At 33.3% G+C, this 12950-nt stretch overlaps 1 protein-coding gene across 2 annotated transcripts; it reads right to left on the bottom strand.

Moving 5' to 3' along the window:
• Window positions 1-3912: 3912 nt before the first annotated feature.
• On the bottom strand, window positions 3913-12356 carry LOC25484954 (embryogenesis-associated protein EMB8). Of its 2 annotated transcripts, XM_013614049.3 has the most exons (13): window positions 11919-12356; window positions 11763-11824; window positions 11297-11379; window positions 9798-9887; window positions 9214-9336; window positions 8353-8430; window positions 7354-7439; window positions 7132-7180; window positions 5461-5517; window positions 5229-5359; window positions 5044-5127; window positions 4707-4776; window positions 3913-4488 (listed from the first exon to the last, which is right to left on the bottom strand). In XM_013614049.3, exons 1-13 carry the CDS (start codon window positions 12278-12280, stop codon window positions 4036-4038), a joined length of 1728 nt encoding a protein of 575 aa, XP_013469503.1. In that variant the 5' UTR covers window positions 12281-12356; the 3' UTR covers window positions 3913-4035. The 2 variants fall into 2 exon arrangements, with proteins under 2 accessions (XP_013469503.1, XP_013469502.1); XM_013614048.3 differs by lacking the exons at window positions 7132-7180; window positions 7354-7439.
• Window positions 12357-12950: the final 594 nt, after the last annotated feature.

Here is a 12950-nt window from a genome sequence, read left to right as displayed (position 1 = left end):
CCACAATTATATATCAACTTGCGCCATGTTTTCCGCTAAAATACAATATATAATTGGCTAATTTAGTATTCGCAGTTAGTTCGGGATAAAAGCTCTCGCTTTATTTAGCACTGCTCATTATTAAGTGTTTATGCGCTTTTGAATTTGATAGAGTAAGGGCACTTGTAAAAACTGCAGAGTCTTATTTATTCTTTAAGTCTTCAGCTCCTTATATAGGAAAGGAAATGAGAGACGTTGGAGAGGTGTCAACTCATAGGTTTGAGTTATTGAGAAGCTTGATCATAGACGTTGAAATGTTCTTTGATTTGGTTAACGTCGTTGAAGGCACATTTGAAATTCCTTTGCTGCAAATGGAATTATCTTTTTCATTCCTTTTGCCCTTGAATTTAACTTAGCACGTGATTCATAAGAAGACAAAATGTACTTGGTCAGATCATGAAAGTGACCCTTTTTCAAAAGAAGACAAAGTTGTTGTGGCTCCTAAGTCTTCAGAGTATGGGTGACTGAGTCTGATGATCCAGAGTCCGACCTCCAGTAGTTTTTGGATGAGTTCTTCACTTCTGATCACAATGTTGACTTCTAGCCTACCTTTCTTTAGATCTTCTATAAAGTTTGTAACTTCTCTTGTGCTTCAGATGCTCTTATATATGCTCAAAACTTGATAAGTTTTAATCCATGGTCTGCACACTTAAACATATATTATCATACCCAATTGTTCTTCAATATTTTGTTATCGATTAAATATGCAATTACCCCCCCCCCGAAATTGTCAGTTTCGTCAATTACCCCCTTGAAATTGCACAATGTTAATCAATTTACCCCCTCCGTCAAAATTTTATGTTAATCAACATGAAGTTTTGCAAATACCCCCCTGAAGTTTTGCACTTATGTGCAAAATGCTTCTCGAACTTAAAAATTTATATAATTTTTTCTTATCCTTGATTCAAAAGATATTAAAGACAAACAATTAAGGGTTAACTTTAATATACTTTACATGGCTCTTTCATTCTTAATGGGGCCTGTTATTTTATTTTGTTTTTGTTATGCCATTTGTTTGTTCAATTCTCCATAACTTATGACTTATTTAAATAGAGACACTCATTCCTCATGAATAATTAATTCTTGCAGTTTCTTAAGATAAGTTTGAATAAAATTATTCTATCTTAAAAATTGAACTAAACATGCATTTTGCTAAAGTAATATGAAGTTATTAATTCTGCATTATTTTTATGGATCAAGGACCTGAGACAGACGACCAAGGACTGCAAGCTGAAGATGATGAACTCTTGTAAAATACAGGCCAAAAGGAACATAGTAAAATCATCCAAATATCTCAAGGATTATGTGGTATCAAAGAAGAAAGCCAACTTAGATCTAAAAGGTACCTCTGCTAGCTGGGTCATCATTAATTGTTTGTCTTTAACATCTTTTGAGTCAAGGATAAGAAAAAAATATATAAATTTTTAAGTTCGGGGGCCATTTGCACATAAGTGCAAAACTTCAGGGGGCATTTTACACATAAGTGCAAAACTTCAGGGGGGGTATTTGCAAAACGTCATATTAACTAACAGAAAAATTTGACGGAGGGGGTAAATTGATTAACGTTGTGTATTTCAGAGGGTAATTGATGTTTTGTTAATTTCAGGGAGATAATTGACGAAACTTACAATTTCAGAAGGGTAATTGCCTATTTACTCTTTTGTTATCATCAAAACTTTAGAGACATTGTGCAAAATCTATTTTGTTTCAACAAATTTTAATCCATATAAATACATCAATTTTGCTTTTAATTCTTTAAAAAAAATTGTCATATAATGGCCTTTCAAATGTTTTCAATTGGCGTTAATGATCATATATATTCATATTTTTTTATTCATCATGAATATATGTTTCATATTTATGTCAATATTTATTTATTTTAAGACACTTCACTTATTCAACATAAAAAATAGGATTCATATTTATTTAAATATGCTTAAAAATATTGATTTGTAGCTTCATGTAAGATTAATTTTACTCATCAAAATTGATTTCTCAAATACCCAAACACAAATTTTATTGAGTAAATCACATCAAACACTTATAAATACGCGTCCATCACCGAAGTTTGACGTGGAACCAAACACTATATAAATATATGTTTACTATCACAATGTAGGTATGTTAGAATCACTTGTGATTTTTAAAAGCTACATTTTATAGCCTCTGCAAAACTATGGTGGGTCATGGTGATTCTTACATTATTACTATGATACTAAAAAGGCAAAAACACACTAAATGAGTTTATTTTTTAATTTATCTTTTTTAATTTTTCTAAATAGTCATCAAATTACTATATAGTGATACACATAAAATTTGACCTCAAGAGACTTTCTTGTTTTTTATTTTTCTAAATAATCATCAAATTAACTATATAAGTGCAAAACTTTAGAAGGTATTTTACACATACGTCCGAAGATCCCATTCCGATTTATGTGCATATAAAATATGCCCTTCAGATAATTTTGTCCGAGATTTAACAAAGGTATATTCCACTTAAAAATGTGATTTACATCTGCAGTCAAAGATATAGACGGATTGACAAATTAAGTTTCATCCATTGCAATAAGAAATTATTAAATAACTAACGATATAAGACATGGTGTATGGACGAATAAACCATCGACAAGCGACAGAGACTGAGAAAACAATGTCATATATTAATCTAGCTTATGAAGTTTTTTTAATATTAATCTTGATCGTCCTCTTCTGATTTTAGAAACTTCTATTCCTTCATAACATTTCATTATCATTACTTGGATGTTTTATTTGTCTTTGATGTTCCTTCTAAGAAATACGTCATTACCTATACCAAAAACTTTTGTCCCGGAATGTAATTCAAAGTATACAAATCCAACTCATAATTTTTTTTCATTATGCAATGAAACTTTTGTGACAATTATTACTTAATTCCTAGCTACTAGCTAGTATAATTGTTTTATTTATAGAAGATTCCAACACACACAGTTACAAGCACACATGGAAGAGAAAAACAATAGCAACTATAGTACAAACTGTTTAGTTGGAAGTTGAAACAATCACTAGATTGTTCAAAGTATAGGAGAATACGAGGACCCCATCCCATTGTCCTAATTTAACTATACACCAAAATGTATCACGTCTATTTCATAACTATTGATATTTTGTTAAGTTGACTGGGTGGAAAATATCAACCGAAATATTCACACAGACAAAGGAAGAATTTTGGATTTAAACTCGGGTACAACAAAAAATGAACAAAGTATTGCTTCTCTTAGCTATCAGTTCAAAGTTGTTGATATATTTACAAGTTCTTGTCACCAAAGCTCTTTTTTCATTTCAGTTCCATGCTGCATGGGGTTGATATATATTTACCAACCTCATCTCCTAGGAGTATTATCTCAGTACAAGTAAAACGTGTGTAGGCTTGGTTTGTGTAGCTTGCTCAACCTTTTGTGTTGCAGTGACAAATACTCTTAATTTTCATATAGAAGGAAAATTATCTTGTCTTTAAAGAATTTTTTTAAATAAGGATGAACAATGTCAGGTATAAAGAAAAATTAATCAATTGTAGTATAACATGCGATGCAATCACATCATACACAACATCGGTTGTTAAGTCTTGTAGTATATTCTGGTATGGAGAGCTGCCATTTCGTATCTTCCACATCTACACTATAGTATAGGGCATGTCTGATGCATATTTTATATACAGAAAGCTTAATGGAATAATCAAATTATTATACACAGGCGTTTTGTTGTTGAAAACCAGGATGGGAACAGGGTAAACCTGTTTAAGGAAAAACAGTAGACCACTGAAAGTCCTAACTGATTTCACCATAAGCTAAGAAATGAAGAATTATCATGTAAGCAAGCTAAGGAAATAATAGCACGTATAATATTATCATTTTTATTATTATTATTTTTTTTTTGACATCATTTTTATTATTGTTATTATTATTGTTATACATCTACATCTACAGATAAAATCCAACAATGATATAATGCAATACAATATTATCTTCTAACTAAACCTCGGGGTAAGATATTCCTAAGCCTTTTTCCAAACACAAGATGAAGGGCTGAACCAACCAATGGCCAACTTGTGGTGATAGCAATATAAGCCAGCAACCAGATGGACCATCGATTTTGTCGAGATAACTGTCCTAGGTATCTTTTGAAAGGTGTTACTACATCAAGAGGCACTGGATTATGGGCACTAGTCGTTTGTGCAATACAAGAGGAGGAATCAACACTCTCTTTGTTAGTGTTAGTCACAAGCTCATCTCTTTTACTTCCTTCTGGGACCCGGTCATGACCATCATGATGTTTATCCTGTCTTGCATCTATTTGGTTCACATTGTCTACTGTTGGCCCATTGTTCAATGCAGCCACCATTCCATCCTCGGAAACATTGACGTAAGGACCCTGGTCGATTGCCGAGTCCAAGAGTTTGTTTGGTGCAGAGATCTGCAGTGCCATTAACAGATAAACAACAGTTTCAGCCAATAGAAATGGTTCTGCTTGGTACTCAGATAAAGATAAGATAGCCTACAGCAAATCTTCAATAACATTTTATGCCATGCCCAAGTGTATATAGTATTTACATTACAGATTAGCATAAACCAGAAGATGAATATACAATGGTCAATAAGCAAAAAATGTAAATACAATAGCACATAGCTTACCTTCTTCTGAACATGCATACAATTGCTAGAGAGCAGTACATCAAGGAATTCATTAGCAGCTCTTACCCACCTGCAAGAGGGAAGAAAGTTGTTCCTCAATATTTATATATTAGTTACTTATTAATTGGAATTTCGGTGATATCACGGAAATCATATTTCAACATGAACCAATCAAGAAATGATATCAAAGACATCAGGATCTTTTTATGAATAACCCCAACCCCCACCCCCGGAAAGGATAATGAAAGAATATTGCAATAATTGTAGACAGATAAAAGCATGAGATGGAAGATGCGACAAAATGGAAGAGTCAGATGTACAAAATGAGTCAAGTTACCACAGGCTAGAAGCAGTTATTCCTTCAAAGAAGGCCAGATGTCCTCCATGCTTTAAAGTGGCCAACACGACATTTTTATTTGCCCTATAAGAAGAGTAAATAAAAAGCTGGTGAAGTAATGCAAAAGAATACAAATTAATCAGAATTATGGAAAAAATAAAATAAAATAAAATAAAGCAACATACCTGCATTCATCCCAGGGAATGGCTTCCCTGGTACATACCGGATCATCCAGAGCACTAATACAGAGAAGAGGAATCGATACAGATTGCACATAAATAGAGCTGCTATTGCGTCTATAGTATGTATCAACAGTCTAAAGAAACAAGATTACTTTTTATAATCAACATAAGGAACTAGAAAATGAGAAAGGGCAAGAAAATAGAAAATTATAAATTCTATGTGCTGCATATGTACCTCATATTTCCCAACAATGCGGGTGGCATGGTTATCAAAATCTCGAATTGAAAGTGACTGCAAAACATAATAATATATATGCACTCAGAATGGACTAAAATCTAAAAACTTAAGCCAATCAATAATATGGGGCAAATACCATTTAAGAATGTGGTACATATTAGACCAATGTAGTTCTTTGGGTTAAGGAAAAAGTCATATCCATACAAATAAATGAGCATCAACTAATTGGCCTCTAAAAGCAACGTGCATAATTTAATCACTTGCATGGTGTCCTTGACTAGTAACAGTAAATCATGACCATTATAAAATAACAGAGACAAGAGGAAAAAGGAATTCAAACAAACAACCTCAGCTAGTCCTAGGTCAATTACACCCTTCATGCATCTTCCTTATTTACTAATGTTCATATTGTAGATATAATTTCTGACTATTGCTGAATTAATATCCCGTGAAAAGGAACGGATTTTTGACTGGCTTAGGAGATATATATCAATCCCTAATTTGAAGAGATTTAGGTATTTGAATGTTGAATAGTGTATCTTCATAGAATTGATTGCTGAGAGGGCTCCCCTCTAGCAATTCAAACAATTCAAGCACTAATACAAATTCCCTTGAAACCACAATAAAAACATAGCTTTGTTTTTCGATTAGAAAGTAAATCAACAAAAAAGTTCAGTAGATAACAGAATAAAAAGGGACAGGTCAGAGTCATACAATGGTACAATAATCATCGGTTTCGTCATTACCCTGACAATAGTAATAATATGGTTGTCAAACTCGGGATCCCACCGAAGATCGTTTGGGCATAGAAAGAGCGTAAATCATAGGATCGTAACACGGATCGTAAGATCCCATAAAATAAAACAAAATTGTAGAAATAACAGAAAAATAACCTTAACATAATATCCAAAAAATAACAATTTTTTTTATTGATTTAATCATAAAGATGAAAGTTTGACATTGACCTAAACAAAGTATAGAAAACTTTTTTTAGTGGATAAATTTTTTAATTCCCACTACGGAATACGGAACGAGAAGCTCACAAGAGTGGAAGTAATTTCTCAATTAAAACCACCGACCCCCTTATTAAAATAAAAACCACCGAGTCCCAAAAAACAGTGTAAGTTTAGTGTATCTCTTTATGCGCTGAAAAAATGGATCAACTTCTGAGTCAAAAACGTGTGAAACCAGTGTGAAACCAGGTTGTAACGTGAGTTATTCATGGTCGTAAGCGGTTCAGCCGGGTCAACAGTACGAAACCGGGAAAAGGTGTGAAACCAGAACGAGAGATAGTGCCGCTCCCACGAATTAATGATCTTCCTCTGCGCGCTCACTGCTCCAGCCTCTACAATGATTTTCGTACAGCTCGGACGGTGGAGAGAGAGAAACGCATGAGATCTTATGATCTCACGATCTAGATCGCGCTTTTAACAACATGGTAATAATAAATAAGGAGTGCTATTGACATTTTCTTTTTAACACTCTAACACACACTCTTTTATTGGGTGGAATCCATGTGGGTACCAGATTTTCGAAATGGATCCCACATAAAATCGTGAGACCCACATGAATTTCACTCAATAAAAAAGTGAGTGTTGGAGAGAGTGCTAGAAAGTGAGTGCTCCTAGCATTTCTCATAACAAATATGAAATTATAGAGTAAGGTCACCTTTTCTATCCCTTCCCAATTAGCAAGGCGAGAAAAGTGAGGCTGGTGTCTGCATGCAATGAATATTGGAAAAAATATGTCAAAGCAAATGCGATTATGAACTACACATAAACTTCTTAGTTTTTGCATGTCTGTCTGCAAATGAAGAATTTTATAGAAGAAAATCCGATAACTTATCATAAACAAATTTAAACTCAAATGGTAAGATACAGACAGACATACAATTTTGCATAACCTTGAAGTCCAAATGCTAGTGCTTTATCATAAAATTTCTGCACACGCTTACGGGTTATAAACCTGTCCCCTATCTGCAAACGTTAAAACGTTATAAAGGTAACATAACGTCAGGTTAAGGTACAATAACAGCCAAAATGCAAAACAATTCAAACGTTTAGTTATGGTTAATGGCAGTGAAATTCAATTGAACTGCATCAATCATATCAATATATTGTATAAAACAATTTTGAACCAGAAACACATATCTTGTATCCCAAACTCTAATCTTCAAAATACTTCCCATTATGTTTATACTATTCAAACCAACATGTCTTCAACTTTTCCAGAAACACCTGACTTTACTCCCTAACCCACTCTCCCTGCTTAAGAACTAATTTGCAATTTATCCACCCCATTGCTAAAGTTGAAAATCTTAGACTGATAGATAAATACATAACTTGTACATCGAGTATAACTTAGAGCTATAAACAAAGAAAACCGATAAACTTCTCTATGGGAAAATGGAAATGGCATAAGTTATGATTATTTTTAAAACATGTAACAAAGAAGTCATGTATAGAATTGTTGGATTGAGGACTATTTAATTGAAGATTTATGGGATGCTTGGAAGAGCTTGTTTAGACTTCTCCTATAAATCACTACATAAACACTTATATAAGTCTTCGGATACAATTAGAAAAAATAACGTCCGACATGTCTATAAGCTCTTTTTCATTTTTTTCAATAAACTCCTCAAAAATTTATGAATAAGTGCTTAATTAAACTACATAGAATAGCTTATTGGATGCATGCTTAATTAATTTGTTCTTTGAAGAATGAAATAATTTTGAATTAATCCTTACAATTTTTATCAACTGGTTCCACAAACAAATGAACAGTCCAAATTCAGATGAAAGATGGATAGTCACGATTTTCATAGGTATTTGATGATTGATCAATGCCAACTGAAATGCAAAAAATGAACTTTAAAATCAAAATACTAACCAAAAGGTCCCAAGGACTGCAGACAGCTACAGCTCCAGCTACAGGAATATTCTCACCATCCTCACCAAGATATTTTATCTGCAAATGATCTTTCAAATGAAACAGTGCAGTGCCAAAAACAAGCTCTTTGTTTATAAGATAACAAGTTTAACATTCGTCGAATTTCTAGTTTTGCTGTAGTTTGAAAAGAAGATGGTGTATGTACCAAATGTTATGACATAAGTTAAAAACAATCAAAATAAGCACCAACATATTAGTCAGAATTTATCGAAAAAATGTGGTTAGGAACTAGCAGGGATATCTTCCCTATCTTATCCATTTTTTTTTTCAAGGGGATCAGGGCAGGGGGGTCGTTTAGTATCATTATCTGTAAATAAAGTTTAAATCAATGTGAGATCCATCTTAAAAACCAGTATAATTTTTGGTTCTCTGGATAGGCATTATAAAGAATAAAACAAAATAGTTGAAGCAAGGAGAAATACAGGTCAATGTGGTGAAGGGAGAGATGTCAAACAACTAAATATAATATGATAATACAATACACAAATACATGAACAAGTAGGAAACACCAATATCATGAGCAAGAACAGTTCTGACAACATTATCCAAAACCAGAACGGCAAAAGCAAGGAATTTTGATCAAGCTCCAGCCAGGAGAGAGCATAGCTCAGGAAAAAATAAAGGTCAATGTGAGAAAGCCAAGTCCTAGGTACACGTAGAACTTGAAGATGTACATGGTTATAATGAAATTTTTAGGTTTAGATAATTTGAATTTAGAAATTAAATTAGTTTATTAATTAATTACATGAAAGTTAAGACGTTTGATGTAAGCACTGCACAAGACTTGAGCTATGAATTTACCAGAACATTAGCTCCAATACTAGTTCCAATGAGAAACAAAGGCGCCCTGGGATTCGCTTTGTGAACATAATTAACCACTGTGCGGGCATCCACAGTCCACCCAGCATTGTAGAAACAATCTGACTGACAATTTTAATAAGAAATTACAACATTACTATAGGTAAAAAATAAAAATGTTACACCACGCAATATTTACAGTATTGATATGCACACTAATCCCAACATTCTAACAAAATGCAAAAAAAAAAAAAAAGAGGGGGGGGCACTTTGCTGCTGCCATTTCGATGTTCTAGTTAAAGTAACCTAAATTTTAAGATTGTGAACTGATAGGTAGGATACCAAGCTTAAAATCTATGGAAGATATAAAACCAATCTTAAAATTTCACCTAATCTATGGAAGATATAAAACCAATCTTAAGATTGATTGGTTCAAAGTCATCCAAATTTCAGATTGATTTGGATGACTTTGGCAGGTACAACAAAGATGCTGATGATTCTTTATATGGGACAACGCTATTCAAGTTATGTCTTGAAACATGTCAAACTTGTTAATCTATAAAATCTCAGGTAGCAGATAAACTAACCGTGATTGAAACGCCTCCAAGTCCTCGGTGATTACTGACAACAACTTTCCATCCACGCTTTGCTGTATGATATGCAAGATGTTTGAGATACTACCAAGGGGAAGGAAGAAACAGAGGGAAAAAAAAAGTAAACTGTAAGACGCCGCTAAAATATAAATGAATATCCTAAATGGCAAAAGGAGATGAATAATTAAAATTAATTAACATTTTATAAGGGTATAAGCATACATCTAGCACATATGATGCTAAAAAAGAATGAATAAATAAAACAACAATGCGTGAGTTTCAAGTGGATATATGTTTTGTAATTCCAAGCCTTAGGCCATAACACTGGCAAGTGGAAGCTTATTTGTCATGCCAGAGTTTCAAGGAGGACTTTAATGTGTGACGTGTGATATTCAATATGCATTTTCTCAATATGCAAAGCATAATGTAATATATAATGAAAACTATGATGGGTTTCATGGAAGAAATGAACTGCAGTTCTATAATAGGAAGCTTTGCTAGTTTGCATTTACAAGAGGCTGATTTCTCCACTAAGGTGCCTTTAACATGTATTGCAAAGAAGCAAACATTATTAATATTATTATATACGGTTAGATGAAATTACCATTGAATCGTACAAAATAGCATAAAAATCACCTACAGTAGATTTGGTGTATGATTGCTGTACAGATTCAATTTTTGGGAGTGATGAAGTGATTTTAGAAGTCTGAAATTTATTTTGATATGTTTGAGTGTACTCAAGCAGAATTGTTCTTGCCTCAATTGATTCTACCTTGAAGCTAGGATTTTGAGCTATTACTTCCTGTTCTTGCTAAGAACTGGGGGTCAGACCTAGTTGGTAGTGTTCCAATTCCCAGGCCCTATGTGAAATATTTGGGGGGTAGGAAGTGAATGAATTAAGGTGCTTTCCTAAAACTCCGCAAGCTTTCTTGCTCCTGAAGTTTAAGTTTCCCGCTCCTTAAACCTCGTGTGGAGTTGGTTATTCACTGCTCATCAAGGCAGGAGATAGTCGGTTCGGATCATGGGCTGTTTTGCTCGCCCATTAGTTCTAGACGGCGATTGGGGTATGGGCTGATCCAATAGCCCAGTCCACCTCCATAATTGTTTTTTAACCTCAAATGTATTGTTCAACTTACTTTTATGTTAAAGACAATAATATCAATAGTATAGCACAAGCCTAGGATAGGGTAGTTCCAACTGATTCTATAAAAGAAAAAGATACCACGACCAGAGATCACAACCCCTGCCCTCAAGTAATCAATTATGAAACCTCAAGTATATAAGTATATGATTTTCCCATTTCCCCTCGCCTTGATTAACAGAAAAAATAGCCAGATATAAAACTAAAATTTGTTTTTAACAGTCAATGCTCATATTGTTAGAATTATATTGTGCTTGGAGTGAGGATTTAACCTCTGACTTCGTTATCATTTCACTCCTTAACATTTAAGCGCAAACATAAACAAAATCATGATTCATAAACAACAACTTACAGGAGAAAAGGAATCACTTGTTAAACCAGGAATCACTACAACAACAGGATTAGATTCGTCTTTAGCGACGGCACTCTCTGCATCTTGATAAAACACAAAATTCCCAAAGGTCAACCACAAAATCTTATAATTTGAAAATAATAACTATTGCCACATCAAGAAATAACTAAGCATTTGTGAAAAACAAATTGATAATCTAAAGATTTTACACTGTCAGTCAATTATGATAAGAGTTTAATTAGTATGCTCTATCGGTATACAATTATTTTACACATAATTCAATAATGTGTTGTCACATCAATGCAACAACACATCATTGAATATGTAAGTAAAATAATTGTACATTGACATAGTATACTAATTAAATTCATATTGAGATCATTAAAAACAAAACTGTGGACTTTTGGTTAAATGATATGCCGACAGTGTAAAACTAGAGTACGAAAAGTGAAGGATATGTATATACCATGAGAGTTTATAACCCAGTCCAGAGCAATAGTTCCACCATCAGGAGTATTAAACAATTGTCTGAAATTAAATAATAATATAAACAAAAAGTTAGATTAATGAAAGCAGATAATTAGATGATAATAAATGAAAGAATTAAGGATTTTGTTGTGACCTTTTGTATTTAAAAGTAGGAGGATTTCCGAAGAAGTTAAGAAAAACAGTTTGAAGATGAGGACTAGAAAGCCAAGGCGTGACGGAGTATCTGCCGTGAAGAATCCGGCACTTAGAAACGACGGCATCGTAGATAACGGATGAGGAGTTGTAGGTGAAGTGGACGGTGGAGCCGGAGAATCCGGTGAGGAGATCTTGGAGGAAATGGATTTCGAGGAAATTGTAGAGGAAGTATGTGAGAGCGAAGGCGGTGGCGAGGAGGTAATGGTTGATTGGAATTAGGGAGAGGGATTGGAGGAGGAGGTTGTAGGGGTTGGAAGAAGAGGATGGAGGGGGCTGGAAGTGTGAGCAATTACAATCCATGGATTGATTGAATCTTGAAGAGAGAATTTGTTGAATGAGAGAGAGAGTTGTTGTTGTTGTTGTTGTTGTAAGAAGAGTGAGGAGGAAAAATCAATGCGTGATGTGAGGGACCTTTCTTAATCATCCACGTCACCCAATGCTGTCTCTTTCTTCACAATATTGCATTCATTTTCTGCGTCGGTAAATAAAGCGGTAAACACCGCTGAAAAATGATTTTCACTATTTTTGTCTCCATTTTAAAATATTCATAAAGAGGAGTGTACAATTATTTTGAGATTTTTTTTTTTTTTTATAAATTTATGGTTATTTTAAAAGTTATTACATAAATAACACACTTCACACACCTCTCTAAAATATTTGTATCCATTTTAAATTATCGACATAAAGATGAATTTTTTTAAGTGAAGTCATTGTGTTTGCAATAAGATAAATTACTAACTAGAGGATGCATTTTATATGATAAATGTTTTTTTTTTTTGTTACTTTTATATATGATAAATGTGAAAATACCTCCTTTGACATTTCATTTTTAAGAAATGCAAAATAATATTCCGCTTTAAGAGTGTAAGTTTTCTTCTTCTTTTTGACAAATTTAAATTTACTTTCTTTTATTGACGAATCTAATCCTATTGTTGTAGTCAGGAGATAATTTATTAAAAAAATTAATTGT

This window comes from Medicago truncatula, chromosome 1 (genome assembly GCF_003473485.1).
Source record: "Medicago truncatula cultivar Jemalong A17 chromosome 1, MtrunA17r5.0-ANR, whole genome shotgun sequence".
Lineage (NCBI taxonomy): Eukaryota > Viridiplantae > Streptophyta > Magnoliopsida > Fabales > Fabaceae > Medicago > Medicago truncatula.
Note: the sequence above shows the minus strand (reverse complement) of the source record. Positions and strands in the feature narration are given on the sequence as shown.

What these genes read in the sequence shown, in the direction of transcription:
- LOC25484954 (XM_013614049.3), bottom strand. Translation starts at nt 12,280, where the DNA reads ATGGATTGTAATTGCTCACACTTCCAGCCCCCTCCATCCTCTTCTTCC. An exon ending in TTGGAGGCGTTTCAATCACG is followed by an intron (nt 9,337 to 9,797) that starts GTTAGTTTATCT and finishes TAAAATTGTCAG; the next exon opens with TCAGATTGTTTCTACAATGC. An exon ending in GTATTGGAGCTAATGTTCTG is followed by an intron (nt 8,431 to 9,213) that starts GTAAATTCATAG and finishes GATCATTTGCAG; the next exon opens with ATAAAATATCTTGGTGAGGA.